The sequence below is a fragment of the Tachyglossus aculeatus genome, chromosome 24, assembly GCF_015852505.1.
Source record: "Tachyglossus aculeatus isolate mTacAcu1 chromosome 24, mTacAcu1.pri, whole genome shotgun sequence".
NCBI lineage: Eukaryota > Metazoa > Chordata > Mammalia > Monotremata > Tachyglossidae > Tachyglossus > Tachyglossus aculeatus.
Window position 1 is genome coordinate 24,095,244 of NC_052089.1, and position 19,320 is coordinate 24,114,563.

The 19,320-nt window shown below is 52.7% G+C and overlaps 1 protein-coding gene across 2 annotated transcripts in view; it reads left to right on the top strand.

The window, feature by feature from the left end:
• The window catches only part of RUNX1 (RUNX family transcription factor 1), a 93,067-nt gene that overhangs the window by 53,616 nt on the left and 20,131 nt on the right, over nt 1-19,320 (top strand). The window contains exons 4-5 of one of the 2 annotated variants that reach the window (XM_038766211.1): nt 710-907; nt 3,182-3,247. In XM_038766211.1, coding sequence (XP_038622139.1) covers nt 710-907; nt 3,182-3,247 — 264 coding nt within the window. The remainder of the gene's footprint in view (nt 1-709; nt 908-3,181; nt 3,248-19,320) is intronic. The other variant, XM_038766212.1, reaches the window with a different exon arrangement.

The window sequence follows — 19,320 nt, forward strand, 5'->3', positions numbered from 1 at the left end:
ATGAAAACATAATCATCATCATCAGTGGTATTTACTGAGCACCTGCTGAGGGCGAGACCCTGTGCTGAGTGCCTGGGAGAGAACATCACAAAGATGTGATGGTTAGCTGATCCTCCCTGGGGCTAGGCCCGGCCCGACCCTCCGCCCTGACAAGGCATGTAGCGGCTGAGGGAATTGGATTGTCATGGGCTTTGATGGTGGGTTAGAGAGTGGGAATATCTGGGAAAGCTTCCTGGAGAGGGTGGCCTAGAGCTGGGCCGGGAAAGGACCGGCAGACTGACGCGTGGGAAGCTTTTCCAGGCAAGAGGGACCCATGGGGTAATTGGCAGCAGAGGAGAGCGATAGGAAAGGACCTTCAGGAGGTCCCTGAAGGTAGGGGGGATGCAGAAGGTCAGCTAGGATCTGCAGAGCCCTGGCGGGGCCCCGGGGCAGGGTGGAAACCCCCGACGTTGGGGACAGCAGGCTTGCAGGAAGAGAGATGGGTGTCACCACTCGGCCCCGGATTCCAGTTGGCTTCTGGTTCATCCCTTCTAAACAGCCGGCCCCTTGGCCGCCCGGAGCGGGTCAGTGTTGGAAACAGGGGGAGGCGGCAGTGGTGGGGGTGTGGAGGGGGCAGAAAGAAAAGATGGAAAAAACGAAATCCTCCGGCTGCCAATGTCAGTGAGATTTTCTGATCTTTCTCCCCCCGCCCCCTCCCTCCCCCCCATAGGACATCGTCAGAAACTAGACGAGCAGACAAAGGCCGGGAGCTTGTCCTTTTCAGAGCGACTGAGCGAGCTGGAGCAGTTGAGGCGCACAGCCCTGAGAGTCAGCCCCCACCACCCAGCCCCTACGCCCAACCCGCGCGTCTCCTTGAACCACACGGCCACCGCCACTTTTAACCCTCAGCCTCAGAGTCAGATTCAGGGTAAGTACCGGAGCCGCGCCCCATCCTGGCTCAACAGATCCCGAGGGTCACGGGCCACCTTTCGCCCGCCCGGAGCTGTGGGGCTTGGTCGGGGTTCCCCGGGTCCTCTAGAGGTGGGGGCTGCATCCTCTGTTGGCCAGGGAGGGTTTGGGGGATGGTGAAGGGGTGACCGTCCCCCCTGGGGTCACCCACAGACGTGACACGGTGACACACTATGGTTACCGTAACCGAAGGTGGGGCTGGACGGGGAGAAATGTAAGCAGTGGGGCCTAGCGGAAGGAGGTCGGGCCCAAATGTCACGGGACCTGGGTTCTAATCCCCGCTCCGCCACTTGTCTGCTGTGTGACATTGGGCAAGTCACTTAACTTCTTTGGGTCTCAGTTTCCTCATCTGTAAAATGATCTCCCTCCCACTTTTAGACTGTGTGCCCCCTTCCAACCTGATTTAACCTGTATATACCCAGCCCTCAGAACAGTGCTTGACATATAATAAGGACTTATATACCACAGTGAGTTAAAAACTTTCTTCAGGGGCACCAAGGAAAATTGGCAGAGTTTCTGGAGAGGAATCTGGGATCTCTTCCTAGGTACCAACTCTTCAATTTGAGTTTCAGGGACCAGGGATTTGAAGGCGGATGGGGGTAGGCCTCAAGGATCTTCTGCCTCAGGAAGCCGCCATTTTGGGGTCTTTGGTTGAAAACTCTCAGGTCTCACCAGCAAGCTGGGATGACCAAGTTTGGACTCTGGCTCAAGGAGCCGTGGGGCCATCGCCCCGCCGGCCTTGTGGTTTTGGCACCCGAGGTTCTGCGGGAATGGGACTGATGCGAGTTTGAGACTGTTCATGGGCACCCATCCTCCCACCCTTCTCCCCAACCTGGGGGCCTCTCAGGGGACAGTGTAGCGTGAGCTGGAATCACCTTCCAAGATCCCTGAAACTCCCACATGCTTCTCAAGTCGGGGTGGTTACCCTGAGTCGGCTCAGGCGGAGCCGCTCAGGGAGTTCGGCTTACTCTTCCAACTGGAATGAGACGGTTTGGATCTCACTTCCCAGCCCCTCCTCCCACTGCCCGCCCCCCGCCCCCCTCCACCGACTCTAGATGGATGACATGAATTTTCGTGAGGAAACTGAAGCTGGCCACCCTTCCCCACCTGCATGCCATCCTCTCCAAGGCCGGAATGGAGAGGATGGGGGTCCGTGCGGACCCCACCCAGGCCGAGTTTGGCCCATGACTGAGCAGTTTCCCAAACATCATTTCCCAGCGAGCTCATGGGTTTTGTGAAATGAGGTCAACCTGATGTAGATCGGGTCGGGAGATAGGCCCCGGGCCCTCAAAGTCCTCAGACCCTGCTATTGGTTCTGCTGCAGTCAGTGGTCCCCAGATGGAGTGCCAACAGGCCTCTCCATCGCTCTGCCCACCTGTCCTGCCAAGCACAGTATCACGACTGGCCCCAGAGAGCCCTTCGGGCTTGTGCCAGCGACAGCCCCTCACTTGCCCACCATCTGAGCCCTGAAGTTTGCTCTCTCCGGATTCCCCAAAGAACTGTTCTTTTTTTGTTTGTTTGTGTGTGTGTGTGAGAGAGAGAGAGAGACAGAGACAGAGACAGACTGAGGCCAGTCTCTCGGGTGTGATGTGGCCATGGGCAAGAACCCCAGGGCGACTGTTTCGCGATCCAGCGACCAAATTATTTTTCTGTTCTAAGTGTGAGGGACACTTTACAATCAGGCAGTCAATCAGTGCTATTTATTGAACACTTTCCGTGTGCAGAGCACTGTTCTTGGGAGCCTGGAAGAGTACAACACAATAGAGTCGGTAGACACAATCCAGTGGTGGGGACCGACATTAAAATAAATTCCTTTTCCCCAGTCATAATCAGAGCCTCTCTGGGGCTTTCGGCCTTCAGGATTGAAACAGGGAGAAGGTTAAAGGTTAAAGGGGAAAAGGTTCAGCGCTTAGAACAGTGCTTTGCCCATAGTAAGCACTTAACAAATGCCATCATTATTATTATTATTAAAGTCACTGTCTCTCTCTGAGGCAGGAGCGTCGGCCGGCTGGCCAGAGCTTCCCAAGTCCGGTGTGAGGAAGCCATTTTCGGTGTAGAACCGAGCCCATGGGCGGGGGCCGTATTTCAGGAGTTGCGGGAGTTTTGAGAAAATATCCTGGTGGTGGTGAAAACCCATGGAAGGTTCCCACCTTCCCGCTGTGGCGGCAGGGAAATGGCGGAAGCCGCAAAGCACTCCATAAAGGGGCTGAGGAAAGGGCGTTCTGGTTTACAGATGAGCTGGGAGACCATCCTTCGTGGCGAACGAATTCGGAGTGTCCGGCCTTCTGCTTCAGCTCAGGTGGCTGTAAGTCCCAGTCTCCCCACCCCACTTCCCAGCTCCCCGCTTTATCCCTAAAAGTCAGATCTGCACCCCAAAATCCCACCAAACCGTCCCTGCCGGCTGGAGCGGCCTAACTCGAGGAAGGGGGTGGTGGGGCCAGGCAGCTGCAGTGAGGTTTATTCATTGAGGTTTTAAGCCATGTTAGGGGCCCGCTCTTTGACCGGGTTCTCTGAGCCCAACAGACCCGCCGCTGTTTGTGCCCCAGAGGCAAGTCCGCAAGTGTCGGGAGACTGTAAATCGCTGGCGTCGGGTTTTATGCTCCCTTTGTCCTCCACCAAGATTCATCTGTGCACCTGTTCAACAGCAAAGTCAGAATGGGCACCTAGAAAGTGCATAGAAGACACACACACAGAGTGATCATAATTCATTCATACGCATCCCTCCACAACTGCTGTCATGACTCTCTCACAAACAACACACACCCACAAATAGATCTGCAGCAGTTCTCCTGGCTTCTCTCACACACCTCCATACCCCTCCACTACAGCTATAAGGACACACTCACACAAATGTATCTACAGTGACTATTTCAGCTTCTCACAAACACACATACACACCCCTTCACAATAGCTATAATAGCGCACACACACTTACACATCCCTCCACAATAGCTGTAATAGCACACACACATACATATCCCTCCACAATAGCTATTGTGACTCACACACACATGCGTAAACCCTCGACTCGGGCTGAACCGGGAACCACTAGGATAGGGGTTTCTGCCTGCGGCCCTGCCAATGGTGATGATAATCGTATTCATTTGGCGCTTACTATGTCCCAAGCACAGTGCTAAGCACTAGATTAGATTCAATATAATCAAGTCGGACAGAGTACCTGCCCCATATGGGGCTCATGATATAAAGGGGAGGGAGAACAGGTATTGAATCCCCATTTTATAAGCTTCTTCAGCAAGGAGTGACTAGCCCGGACCATGCAGCAGGACTAGGACACGGATTTCCTGGCTCCCAGTCCCGTGCTCTTCCCACTAGGCCACGCGACAGGTCAGGGTGGGGAGCCCAGCCCCAGCTCTGGTCCACCCGGCCCTCACTGCTCCCTGTGGCTTGGGGAGCTGGCTGGTCCTCAAAGAGCATCCGGGCGTGTAGCGGAGGGCACTGACGGGGCCACCGTTTGCCCACTCTCGAGGTCTCCGTGCCCCCCACGGGGACGCTTTGTATGGAAATCCAAGTGGGAGCCGGGGGGCGAGGATGAGCCAGGGCCCTCAGACAACTCACCTGCTGCCCTCAAGCCCCTCCACCGTGGCCCCGGGGGCCTCCCCATACCCAGTTGGGCCCCATCGCCCCAGACCTGACCTTCCCTCGTCAGGCTGGGATGGGCCCCGCAGTGCCCGGACGAGCCCCTCAGAGCAACATGCTTCAACTGGTTTCTTCTCCGTGAGCTGCCGGGCTGGGCCGCCTTCAACCCCCCCAGAAACTGGGGCCGGCTCATCTGCATGGGGCCGGGGGACCATAGGCTGAAGGTTTGTGGGCATGTTACTCAGGCCCCCAAGATGGGGAGCTTGGGCCATTGGAGGAGGAGGAGGAGGAGGAGAAGGGTTGATTACGGGCTGACCGTATAGAGCACTGCTAATCCCAGCTCTGCCACCTGCCTGCTGGGTGACCTTGGGCAAGTCGATTCACTCGTCTGGGCCTCACCTGGAAAATGGGGGTTCAATCCGTTCTCCCTCCTGCCTAGACCGTGAGCCCCGTGTGAGCTGGGAATTCTTTCTGACACTGTTGTCTCTGTGTCTGCCCCAGTAGACACATAGTGCTTGATACATAGTAAGCGTTGAACAACTACTGTGATTATTACTGTTATTAGCAAATCTGCGAGGGGTGCCAGCCCAGTGGAGGCTTGGGATAAGCACGAGGAGGATGACTTTTTCCCTGAAGAATGGGGAAGCTGGTGGGGGGGATTTCCCGAGCCCTGGCGCTTCCCCGCTCTCCCAGCCTCGCCCTGCTCCTAAGGTTCTCGCGGCTTCCCTCCCTCCCACCGGGGAAGGCTTGGGGGTGAAGGTGAAAACAACCAAAGGAATTGAGGGAGGTGGGCGGGGGCTTCCAGCTAGGCTTCTCTGGCAGTTGGCTGGTGCCCACAGACAGACAAATGAGCACAAACACACACACACACTCTCTCTCTCTCTCTCTCTATCTCTGACAGCCGCCAATCTCATGTCTGGGACTTGGGGAGAGCACCTCCATGGCATCCCGCCAGGGGAAGATGCAATGTTTGCGCCTCTAACGTCACCAGGAGTGAAACGGTCCATAAGGACCGCCACGCTCGGGATGTTGAGAAGGAATGGGGTGGGTCTGTAAAAGGTTCTAGACAAATCTGGCGGTGGTTTGGGAGAGGGAGTCTGGGGTCGGAGGAGGCACTGGGGGCCGGAGGCTGGGGTGAGAAGCAGCGTGGCTCAGTGGAAAGAGCCTGGGCTTTGGAGTCAGAGGTCATGGGTTCAAATCCCAGCTCCGCCAGTTGTCAGCTGTGTGAGTTCGGGCAAGTCACTTCACTTCTCCGGGCCTCTGTTACGTCATCTGTAAAATGGGGATTAAGACCGTGAGCCCCCCGTGGTAGAACCTGATCACCTTGTAACCTCCCCAGTGCTTAGAAGAGTGTTTTTCCCCCCTTCTAGACTGTGAACCTGTTGTTGGGTAGGGACCGTCTCTATATGTTGCCAACTTGTACTACCCAAGTGCTTAGTACAGTGCTCTGCACACAGTAAGCGCTCAATAAATACTATTGAATGAATAAATGAATGTGTTTCCCCCCCTCCTTCTAGACTGTGAGCCCGTTGTTGGGTAGGGACTGTCTCTATATGTTGCCAACTTGTACTTCCCAAGTGCTTAGTACAGTGCTCTGCACACAGTAAGCGCTTAATAAATACAATTGAATGAATGAATGAATGCTGGAGGGAGGCTGGGGTCAGGCTGTTGAGGACAGTCTGGGCTTGGCAGAGGCCGGCGTTCATTCATTCATCCTCCCTCTGGTAAGGCATTGAAGGTGCAAAGAGGGGCCCGGTGAAGACTAGTGTCAAGGGTCACTGGGGGTGAAAACCTGGCATTCAGAGGGGACTGACTGGTCTTGGGGAACCAAAAGCTGGCACTTGTGAGGGGAGGTCAGGTGGATAGCGGCAGAGGGCTCTGGGGGACGGATGGCCTGCATGGGGGGGACACCGGGGGACAGAAAGCTGGCTTTGAGAGGCACAAGGGGGCAGAAAGTTGTCATTGATGGGCGTCGTGGTACTGGGGGGGGTGGCAGGGGGCTTGTCCTGAGATTTCAAGTCTCCCCACCTTGGCTGGCTGGTTCCAGGTACGTTGCACTCTACTGGGCATTTATTACAGTGCCCTGCGCACAGTAAGCGCTCGGTAAGTACGAATGAATTCCCAGCGCTTAGGACAGTGCTTTGCACATAGTAAGCGCTTAACAAATGCTATCATTATTATGAAAGAGAACCATCCACTGCTCCCACCCGCTTGTATTTTGGGCCTCCTTTCAGACCGAGGGAGCCTCCAAGCCAGATCGATCAGTCAATCAGTGGTATTGATCCCGCAACAAAATCCCCTGCCATCACTCCCCGGGCCCTTCCCTCCCCCTCCCACTGGCCGGCGGCCCAGAACCGCAACCCAGCACGAACACCTGCGCAAGACTCCGCGGCACAGATGCTCACGGTTTGATGCCTCCGCGGTGGTATTTTTCACGTTTTTCTCTAAAAGTCCTGCTCCCACTCGCTTTGGCGTTATTTATCATTGGGCTTTGAAGCATTATAATAGCCCAATTGTTGGGTAGATTAAAGGTGCTTATTGCAAAACTCCCAGGTATAAAATCTCCTTCAGCCTTTTACTGACAAATCCAGTTTCTTTCCATAGAATTTCTCTCCCATAATCTCCCCCAGGCAGAGCACTTCATGCTTTGATAGGCACGATCCAGTTACCCATGGTAAATAAAACAGAAAGAAATAAATAAGTGCGGACGCTCCCTGAAAACAAACATTGATTCCTTCCAGACGACTTCTATTTCCCCGCGGCAGATCTCGGGTGGTTTGGGGCTTGGGGGTGGTGAGCCGGGGGAGGGTGGATTTCGGTCAGCTCTTCCAACAGGGAGATCGAGTCACAGCAGAAAGTCCTAGATCGTAACACGCCTGTTTTCCATGACGGCGTAGAACAGGGTGGACTCCGCAACAGGGGAATGCCTGCAAAGACATATGGCCACTGCTGTGTGATATGTTTTGTTCCTTTTTTTTTCCAAAAAGCAAATCCTCTCTCTGTTCCCAACGTTTATGGTCGGCCAACGCCTTTAAGGGCTTCCCAGACTCTTTTTTCTCCTCCTGTGGCAAACCAGACCACCTTAATAATAGTGGTGTTCCTTAAACGTTTACTATGTGCCAAACAGTGTACTAGAAACAGTCAGATCAGACGGTCCCTGTCCCACATGGGGCTCGGAGGCTAAGGAGTAGGGAGAGCAGGCATCGGGTCCCGCTTTTACAGATGAGAAAACTGAAGTCCAGAGGAGTTAAGTGACTTGTCCAAGGTCACCCAGCAGGCAAGTGGCGGAGCCAGGATGAGAACAGAGGTCTTCTGGCTTCCAATCTTGTGCTCTCGTCAATAGGCCACACTGCTTCTTGACAGGCACTCCCCATCTTTTGACCTCCCCTTGCCCTTCCAGCTGGCCCAGGCCCCAGGGGGTTAGCTCCAGGCACCTCAGCAGCCGACCCTGAATTCCACCAGGCGGCTGGACGGGAGCTAACAGAGCTTTGAAATGTGGGGAGTGTTTTTTAGATGTGAGTCCCACCTCCCTGGAAATCCCAGAGCCATGCCCCTTCTCGCGGAGAGCGGAGGGGGGGTGTTCCAGAGCAGACGTCTCTATTCTGTCTCCGTGTTGGGCCTTATGGAAGAGACCATCCATCACCCCCACCCCAAACCGGTCCTGTCTTCAACCACCTCTTAGATAGGTGCCTGGAGGACTAGCCCAAGCCAGCTCCCGCCACGGATCCCCCTCCCCATAACAAGGCATTGATCCCAGCGGCCCAGGCCTTGCTGCCGTTGAAGACCTCCATACGAAGCACCCCTCTATAGCCAGCTCCCTCCGCCCCCACCCGCAGGGATTATATAAGGGATTTACCGTATCGACTCAGGGGGGACGCAAGGAAGTGAACAAAGGGAAGGAATGATCTGCCGGGCTGACTCTGCCCTAGGTGCCCTCCGCTGGGGGAAGGAGCGTGCTGTTAGCTCACTAATTCTCCTGGGGTTGTTTGTAATGTGGGGACCACTCATGCTCCATTAGTACATCCCTTTGCATGTATCAGATGGCAAATTATGTAATGGCAAAGTTATTAAAATAGCTGTAAAAGTCAGCACAAGTACCAGCGCTGCCTCTGGCCCTTTTACCCCGAGAGTGGTTTATTTAGCTCACTTTTCCAGAAGTCTGTCAGTCGGCAGCAGCACCGGGTTGGTAATGGGCCGCCGCTACCGTAATTATCCGACTTTCGAGCCCCGGTCTGCCAGGTTTTAAGAGAGGAAAGCCAAGGTTTGCGAGGGTCTGAGCTTTAGCTCCGTGCAGGGGAATGGGTGGAGGCTGTGGTGTGTTGTGTGTTTTTGTGTGTGGATGTTGGGTGTTTCCTCTGGGGAGCCAAGCAGAAGCAGCATTTGTGGCGAGAGGATCAGGGGTTTCACCAGGCTTCCCAGAGCAGAGCAGTGTCGCTTAGTGGGAAGAGTGAGGGCCTGGTTTCTAATCCCGTCTTGTGCCAGCTGCTGCTGCAGTGTGACCTTGGGCAAGTCGCTTTACTTCTCTGAGCCTCAGTTCCTCATCTGAAAATGGGGTTTCGGCAGCTCTTCTCCTTCCCACTTAGAGTAGGACAGGACCAGACCTGACCAGATAAACTCGTATCTACTCCAGTGCTTAGAACAGCGCTTGGCACATAGTAAGGGCTTAACAAGTACCTAATTAGTCCTAATTACCCTCCCTGGAGTTGTCAGGCCTGAAGCCAGGCAGTGGCTTCTGGCCGGGCTCGTCCGGCGTTTTGCCTTCTCTGGTGCTCGGCAGTGGGTTAGAGGCCCCCCGGGGGAGGCCTGGAAGAGAAACTCCAGGTCCCGCCTCCCACTTGCCTCCGCAGATTTCCTCTCCCCTAGGCAGGAAAGGTTGCTCCCTGGGCTTCCTTTTATTTTACAGCCTCCTGTCCCAGCCTGGCCTGCTTGGGAGCCGGGCAGAGGCCACAGTTGCCGAATGCCCCATCTTCCAGCGGGGTGGGGAAAGGGAGAATTCCTCAACCCAGACCCCCTAGGCCCCTTCACCAGTGCAATTGAGAGGGCGGTGGGGAGAAAAACACCCCCCTGGGAGGGGCGAAAACCGAGTTGTGCCACATCTCTGCCATGTGACCTTGGGTAGGTCACCACTCACTCTGATCCTCACTTTCCTGCTCTGTAAAGAAGGTGGAGTTTGGTGCTCCTCCCTTCCTCCATCCCCAAGGGAGTGTGAAGAGCCAGGGGACGAGAAAGTGCCGCAAGCTCTTTGCCGGGATAGGGATTATTACGATATCACGGAGGTAGATACACAGTAATCAGGTCGGAAACAGTCCTGCCCCACTTGGGACTCGTGGTCTGAGTGGGAGGGAGTAGGGTTTGATCCCCATTTTAGGCACAGAGAAGTCAAAGGACTTGCCCAAAGGCACGCAGCTGATACGTGGCAGAGCCGGGATTAGAAACTAGGTCTTCTGACTCCCAAGCTCGCGCTCTATCCACTTGGCCACACTGCTTTCCAGAGAGGTTTATTGCCTTCCCTAAGGCGGGAATAACACCGGGACCAGAAGAGGAGTTTAGTGTCCCCTTTTATGGCCCCTTAAATATGGACCCAAAACCTTGCCTCTTCTAAATAGGCATAACTCGTCCATTTTCATACCTGGGCATCTCTGCATTTTGGGGGCAAATTTCTACCACCCATCTTCATGTTTTGTTTTGTTGTCTGTCTCCCCCTTCTAGACTGTGAGCCCGTTGTTGGGTAGGGACCATCTCTATATGTTGCCAACTTGTACTCCCCAAGCGCTTAGTACAGTGCTCTGCACACAGTAAGCGCTCAATAAATACGATTGAATGAATGAATGAATGAATGAATCATGCAAAGTTGGGGCCATCCCCTCCCCTCTGGCCGGTGTCTGCCCCTGAGGTCCCAAGAGTCAGGGCCAAAGGAAAGAGCGCTTCACTCCAGGCTCAGGGACCGGGTTTGGGCTGGCTGGAGGGACAATTAGTGGTCTGGGGAGGGTAAAGAGTCCAATTCCTTGATCTGGGATGGGTGGCGAGGGATTGGGTTGGGTCCCGAGCAAACTTCTGAAAAATGAATGAATGAAAAACCCACTGTCCCCCGCTCTGGGTGACTTCCAGCAGTGAGTTCTCTTGACTGGCCCCAGCTCGATATGCCAGGCCTCGCCCCCGGAGCCCGGCTCCTCAAGGCCATGGGCAGCTGGAAGTCCCGGCAGCCCGCCCTGAAGGAGATTGGGGGAGTTGGTCCAAACATATATGCGTGTGCGTGGCATGGGTGTATGTGTTCATGTGCACACGTGGGCTGCAGCTGCGAACATGCAGCCCTTCACAAGGAAGGGGCTGGGTACAGAGGGGAGGCAGGGAGGCTGTTGGTTAGCTCTGGGACCGGAGGCAGCTGGCTGTCCTTGCTACCGAAGAGGGCAGGGCACCAGAGACCCCTAAATGAACTTCAGAGATCTCTGTCCCCGATCTCCTCGCCTCCACCCTGGGAAAGACATTCATTCATTCATTCATTTAATCGTATTTATTGAGCACTTACTGTGTGCAGAGCACTGGACTAAGCACTTGGGAAGTACAAGTTGGCAACATATGGAGACGGTCCCTACCCAACAACGGGCTCACAGCCAGCTGAGACTCGAGTCGGTGAGTTTGCTGTGGGCAGGGACTTTGTCTACCAACTCTGTTGTGCCTTCCCAAGTGCTCAGAACAGGGCTCTGCCCACAATAAGCGCTCAAGGAATACCATTGATTGATTGATTTTATTTGGTTTATATGTTTGTTTTGTTGTCTGTCTCCCCCTTCTAGACTGTGAGCCCGCTGTTGGGTAGGGACCGTCTCTAGATGTTGTCAAAACTTGTACTTCCCAAGCGCTTAGTACAGTGCTCTGCACACAGTAAGCGCTCAATAAATACGACTGAATGAATGAATATGTATATATGTTTGTACATATTTATTACTCAATTTATTTTACTTGTACATATTTATTCTATTTATTTTATTTGGTTTATATGTTTATTTTGTTGTCTGTCTCCCCCTTCTAGACTGTGAGCCCGCTGTTGGGTAGGGACCATCTCTATATGTTGCCAAAACTTATACTTCCCAAGTGCTTAGTACAGTGCTCTGCACACAGTAAGCGCTCAATAAATATGATTGAATGAATGAATGAATGAATGATCAACTGAGTAGGAGTGGAAATCTGCCTAAATATTTTATATGGGAAGCAGCATGGCCTAGTGGATACAGTACAGGCCTAGGAGTCTGAAGGACCTGGGTTCTAATCCTGCTGCCGCCGCTTGTCTTCTGTGTGACCATGGGCAACTCACTCACTTGGCTTCCCTGGGCCTCAGTTACCTCATCTATAAAATGAGGATTAAGACTGTGAGCTCCATGTGGGACACGGATTGTATCCAACCTGATTTGCTTATATCTACCCCAGTGCTTAGAACAGCGTTTTGACACTTACAAAGTGCTTAACAGATACTATTGTTGATTATTATTATTGTTATTGTTATCATCGATTGCCTTTATTCATGACCCCAGAGACTGACACCTGAGGGAGAGGGGAGAGCTGGTATGAAGGGAGGACAGAAAAATGTCCCTCTCCTCCTTTGGTTCCTATGACCTATGGACCAGGGTCAAACACAGTTTGGTCAGTTCATCTGTCAGCCGATCAGTGGTATTGATGGAGCACCTGATGTGTGCAGAACACTTACTGTATGCAGTAGGCTTTGGGAAAGTACAGCATAGAGGGTAGACACTGTCCTGGCATTCAAGGAGTGTACAGTCTATCAGGGGAGACAAACATTAAAATAAACTACAAGTAGGGGAAGCAACTAAGTATAAAGATAGGTAAATAAGTGGTGTGGGAGTGCATGATAACTATCTAAATGCTTAACAATAATAGCGATGGCATTTGTTAAGCACTTACTATGTGCAAAGCACTGTTCTAAGCGCTGGGGAGGGTACAGGGTGATCAGGTTGTCCCACAGTCTTCATCTCCATTTTACAGATGAGGGAACTGAGGCCCAGAGAAGTTAAGTGACTTGCCCAAGTTCACACAACTGACAACTGGGGGAGCTGGGTTTTAAACCCATGACCTCTGATTCCCCAAGCCCGTGCACTTTCCATTGAGCCACGCTGCTTCTCTGCTTGAGGGATATCAACTCAAGTGCATGAGTGACACAGGGAGGGGGGGAAAGGGAATTTCTTCAAAGTGGACTCCTCTACTTCAAACCCCTTCTGTAGCATCTCATCTTTGCCTCAGTTCTCTCCTCTGCCAAATGGATTCAATACCCATTCTCCCCCGTACTTAGACTATGAGCTTCATGTGGGATCTGATTGACTGGAATCTAATGTAGCACATGGCACATAGTAAGCGCTTACAAGCACCACAGTTATTACTTAGACTGTGACCCCGTGTGGGACAGGGACTGTGCCCAACCTGATGAACTTGTGTCTTCCATAGCACTTAGAATGCTTAGCAAATATGTTAAGCGCTTACAATGTGCCAGCAGACAAGTGGTAGAGCCAGGATTAGAACCCTTGACCTTCCGACTGCTAGGACGGACTCCATCCTCCACGGCCCAGAAGGACGAGAACTGAGGGAGGCTGTGGGAAGTGAGTTCTCCCCGAGACGAGGGAGGGTCGGAGAAGCCGTGGAGCTGGTGGTCACGTCGGGTCTCGTTCCCTGCTATTCCCACGTTCGTTTGGGCCGTTCCCTCCCCTCCCACCTCCCGGCCCAACCCCCGATGTAATTCTCTCCCCGAGTGTGACCAGGCCCGTGACGGCCGCCCGGACAAGATAGGGCAGACCCAAGTGGGCCCGGAGTTGGCTGCTCCACCCTGCCTCTCATCTTGATATTAAAAAAAAAAGATCCTAAATGTTTCACATAACCCAAACAGGCCAGGTCTGATCTGCTCAGACTGTCTGCAGGCATCAGCCCAAGAAGCTGACGGTTGGCTGGTCCCATCCTCCTCTGATTTATGGGGGACGGGGTGGGGGGTGCGCTCGTGCGCGCACTCGTGTGTGTGTGTGTGTGTGTGTGTGTGTGTGTGTGTGTGTGTTAAGCCTTAAATTGTCGAGTCTCTGGCTGGCTGCAGTGGTATTATGGGATGGTTGGTGCATGTTTGCAGCTCTCAGTGCTCTTGGCCTCAGATCAATTCCAGTCTCACACCTGTCTGAGACAATGAGGGCCTTGTTAGAAACATCTCAGCCAAGGCAGGGCTGGCTGCTTGTTTTCCACGGTGGGGGCATGGCAGCGGGCGGGGGGTGAGGGGGGGGGTGGCCCGGAGGAACTCGGCCTGTTGGGAAATGCTGGGCCGAGTGACAGCGTCTCCTTCCCTCTGGGAAAGGGGACGGAACAGAAATGCAGACCGGCTTCAGGGCAGAGCCCGTGGGCCGCCGGGGAGACTCCGGGAAACTGAGAGGGGGTGGGCGGGTCACCCCCATCCCCCGTCTGCATCCGTGTGCCCCCGTTGATGTGCCTCGTCCTCGTCCCTGTGGCCCATCCCCGTCATTAATAATAATAATCGTAGTACTTGATGATGATAATGGCATTTATTAGGCGCTTACTACGTGCAAAGCACTGTTCTAAGCACTGGGGAGCTTACAAGGTGATCAGGTTGTCCACGTGGGGCTCAAAGTCTTAATTCTCATTTTACAGATGAGGTAACTGAGGCACAGAGAAGTTAAATGACTTGCCCAAAGTCACACAGCTGACAAGTGGCGGAGCCAGGATTTGAACCCATGACCTCTGACTCCAAAGCCCGTGCTCTTTCCACTGAACCACGCTGCTATGCTCCATTCATTCATTCATTCAATTGTATTTGTTGAGCGCTTACTGCGTGCAGAACACTATATTAAGCGCTTAGGAAGTACAGGTTGGCAACATATAGAGACGGTCCCTACCCCACAGTGGGCTCACAGTCTAGAAGTTCCAAGCACTGTATTAAGCGCTGTGGTGGATACAAGCAAATCTGGTTGGACACAGTCATTGTCCCACATGGGGCTCCCAGTCTCAATCCCCATTTTACAGATGAGGTTACTGAGGCGCAGAGAAGTGAAGTGACTTGTCCAAGGTCGCCTAGCGGACAAGTGGCGGAGCCGGGATTAGAACCCATGACCTTCTGACTCCTGGGCCCATACTCTCTATACTGTGTCATGAATGAATGAATGAAATGCCATGCTGCTTCTGACCGATGGTAGTGAGTGGCAGAGGTCTGGGCTGAGGTGTGAGCCCTTTCATTCATTCAATCGTATTTATTGAGCACTTACTGTGTGCAGAGCACTGCACTAAGCGCTTGGGAAGTACAAGTTGGCAACCTATAGAGACGGTCCCTGCCCAACAACGGGCTCACAGTCCAGAAGCGGGAGACAGACAACAAAGCAAAACATGTGGACCGGTGTCAAGTCATCAGAATAAATAGAAATAAAGCTAGATGCACATCATTTACAAAATAAATAGAATAGTAAATATGTGCAAGTAAAATAAATAGAGTAATAAATCTGTACAAACATATATACAGGTGCTGTGGGGAGGGGTAGGGGGTAGGGTGAGAGGATGGGGAGGAGGAGAGAAAAAAAGGCCCTTTCCACCTCTGCACTGAAACATCATCTTCCAAGAGTTTTACATCACCCGTGTCTTCAGGGGAAGGAAAAGTCAGCCTGGGGAAAGTCAGGACCTTTGTGCCCCCTCGATTCCCAAAGCCTGCTTCCCCCTAGGCTACATTACCAGCATCTGCTGAGCCCCTCCTGTGGAAGAGCACTGGACAGGATTCCTGCCGTGCACAGAGCACTTTCCCGAAAACCCACTCTGCGTTGAGCACTGTACTGGACGCCTACTGCGGGCAGTGCACTAGAATCAGCCCTTCGGGAGAGCATAATAAAGTCAGATGGCGCTTGCCTTGGAGGAGTTTACGAGCCCAGAGAGGAAATAAGGTCCGGCTAAGAAGAGAAAGTGCCTAAGTAGCAGGATAGGCCCAAGTGGAGCGGGTGGTTGGGACAGCGTAGCTGGCGCAGAGGAGGAATCTGAGCAAGCAGGAGGAGCAGAGAAATGAACGGGCAACCCGACGTTCACAGAGTAGGCACCCGACACCAGGCCCACCGGTTTCTTTGGATGGAAAGGTTGGTCGACTAGAGATAAACCAAAAGGAAAGACTTCTTCACCCAGCAGGGAGAAGCAGCATGGTTCAGTGGAAAGAGCCCGGGCTCTGGAATTAGAGGTCATGGGTTCAAATCCCGGCTCCACCAATTGTCAGCTGTGTGACTTTGGGTAAGTAACTTCACTTCTCTGGTCCTCAGTTACCTCATCTGTAAAATGGAGATTAAGACTGTGAGCCCCTCGTGGGACAACCTGATCACCTTGTAACCTCCCCAGCGCTTAGAACAGTACTTTGCACATAGTAAGCGCTTAATAAATGCCATTATTATGAGAAGCAGCATGGCTCAGTGGAAAGAGCCCAGGCTTTGGAGTCAGAGGTCATGGGTTCAAATCCCAGCTCCTCCACTTGTCAGCTGTGTGACTTTGGGCAAGTCACTTCACTTCTCTGTGCCTCGGTTACCTCATCTGTAAAATGGGGATTAAGAGTGTGAGCCCCACGTGGGACAACCTGATCACCTTGTAACCTCCCCAGTGCTTAGAACAGTGCTTTGCACATAGTAAGCACTTCATAAATGCCATTATTATTATTATTATTAAGCACCAAGACATCACGTAGGCCAAAAATGCTGGTGGGCTTGAGAATCAGTTAATCAAGCAAAGATATTTTGGGGAGAGAATCAATCAGTCTTGGTTTTTTTGAGTGCTTCCTCTGTGCGGAGCACTTTGCTAAGCGCTTGGGAGAGCATAGTTTAACAGAGTTGTTAGACATTACTATAATTATTGTGCTATTTGTTAAGTGTTTACTCTGTGTCAAGAACTGTTCTAAGCACCAGGGTAAATATAAGCAATTTGGCTGGACACACAGCCCTTGTCCCTCATGGTGCTTACAGTCTCAACAGAAGGGAGAACAGGTATTAAATCTCCATTTTCCAGATGAGATTAAGGCCCACAGAAGTTAAGCGATGTGTCCCAGGTCACCCAGCAGGTAAGAAGGGGAGCCCAGATTAGAAAGCAGGTTTTCTGAGTCCCAGACCCATGCCCAGGTCCACTGGCCACATAAGGAGCTGACAGTCTAGAGGGAGAAACAGCCAATAAAATAAATTACAGGTACGTCCGTACCTTGAGGCTGCTGGCCAGGGGAATATCAAGTGATTAAGGATACAGCCCCAAGTGACAGAGAAGGAAGAGGGAATAGAGGAAATGAGGGTTTAGTTGGGGAAGGTCTCTCGGAGGAGATAGGATTTCAATAAGGCTTGTGATTCCCAGGCTAGAGGGAGGGTGAGGGCAAAGGATCGGCAGCAAGACAGACGAGACTGAGGAACGGCAAGTAGGTTGGCGTTCGGGGAACGAGCGCGTGGGTTGGGTTGTAATAGGAAAGCAGCAAGGTACGATAGGAGGGAGAGAGCTGATTGAGTGCTTCAAAGCCGCTGTTAAGGAGTTTCTGTTTGATGTGGAGGTAGACGGGCAACTGCTGGACATTCTTGAGGAGTGGGGAGACATGGACTGAACGCTTTTTTGAGAAAAATGATCTGGCAGCAGATTGAAGTACACAGCGGAGGGGGGGAGAGGCAGGAAGCAGGGAGGTCCGTGAGGAGACTGGTTCAGATGGGCGGATGAAGAGTCCACGACGGACTGCAGAGAGAAAGGTTTGTGGGGTCGGTGGGCCTCTCCGTGACCTTGAGGAGAACAACCTCTGGTGTCACTGTCCGATAGAGCGTTGTGGCCCTGACCACGCGTGGCCTTCCCCCTAGGAAACTTGCTTCATCCCAGGACCAGTTCCCATCTCTGCCCTCCCTCTCTGACCACACTTTTTTCCCTGATCCGCAGGCATTTGTTCCCAGCCAACCCTCACCAGGAGGTCTGCCCGCTATTTTGAGAAACTGGAGTTCGCAGACTTTGTCGAGTAGGGTCAGACTTGCCAGTTGAATAGTTTGTAGCCGTAGAAGCAACATGATGTAGTTGAAAGAGCACAGGTCTGAGAGTCAGAGGACCTGAGTTCTAATCCCAGCTTCGCCAGCTGGTCACTGCATGGCTTTAGGCAAGTCACTTGTGTGTCTACCCACTCCGTTATATAGTTCTATGGTACTCTTCCAAGTGCTTAGTACAGTGCTCTGCACACAGAAAACGCTTAATAAATACTATTGATTGACTGATTCTCTGTACCTCAGTTTCCTTATCTGTAAATTGAGGATTCAGTAGCCATTCCCCTTCCTGCTTAGGCTGTGAGTCCCTTGTAGTTCAGGGTCTCTCTCAGATCCCTGTGCTTCAAACAGATAGTAAGTGAATTACTGTTGGTAATAACAGTGATAATAATAATAGTACTAGAGCAGAGAAGCAGCATGGCTCAGTGGAAAGAGCACGGGCTTTGGAGTCAGAGGTCATGGGTTCAAATTTCGGCTCCAACAACTCTCAGCTGTGTGACTTTGGGCAAGTCACTTAACTTCTCTGTGCCTCAGGTACCTCATCTGTCAAATGGGGATTAAAACTGTGAACCCCTCCATGGGACAACCTGATCATCTTGTAACATCCCCAGTGCTTAGAACAGTGCTTTGCACATAGTAAGCGCTTAACAAATACCATCATTATTATTGTTATTATAGAGCAGACATACAGGAAGAAAAATGTGCTTAGCAGATCAAAGGTTACAATCCGGGGAGCAAAGCGATTTGTGGATTGGGGATTTAGGCAGAATTTAGATGGAATGGGCCACAGTTGAGGGTTGAACCTAGCCTGAGGTCTTGTTACCTGCGATAAGTGCCAAGTGAAATTTGTTTATAATGCAGTATATGCAAATGTGCCTCTACTCGGGGAAACCAAGCCACACCCAGAAAAACTTCTCAGAAAATCCCCCGTCCCCAGTGTAGTCATGGGATTAAGCCTCCTTCCCCAGTGAACCTTCTCACTGAGTGGCTCCCAAGCAAATGGATTGTTTAGTGTTTCCTTTCTGCTCCCTGCTTCTGCCCACCTTCCCCTGGGAGTCCTTGCAAGGAGAGGGAGGCATTGGCCAGGGAGGAGAAGCGAGGGGCATAGATAATTCCCAGGCTGCCGGCCGGCCACCTGGCCCGGGGGACCCCAAGATCCCTTCATCCTGGCCCATTCCGCTCCGTGGGGCTGGAGGCTTCCAGCTTGATGAGGGTCCGTCTTTCGGCTCGCAGTCCCTCCCTGGTACCACCCATCGTCCTTCCCAGTGGAAGCTTCTGCATCCATCGCTGTTGCCACAGATGTCTGCGCGTCTGCCCACACCACATCCATTGCTTCGGCCCATGTTTTCCCATCACCGAGGGCCATTGCGGCGTATCCTTAAGCCCCACATGTGGCTCCGGGCCCCGCTGACTGCCCACCTCCCCTATCCTCGGACTCAGGTGGACATCCGTCTGTCCTGCTCCTGGTTCTTTCCTCCTGGTCCATCCTTCTCCAGCACAGTGTTGATGGAGGGTGTTCCTACTCCCTCTGCCCACAATGTCCTCTCGTGGATCTGCCAGCCTGCTCTCCCATGGGGCTCCAAATCTGCCTCTCCCTTTCTTTCCTTCCCATCTCCCTCCCCATGCTCCTTCAGCTTTCACTGACAGAATTTATAGTATCAGGTTTTTTTTAATTAATGGTATTTGTTAAGCACTTACTATATGCCAGGCACTGTACTAAGCCCCGGTGTAGATACAAACTAATCAAGTTGGACACAGTCCCTGACCG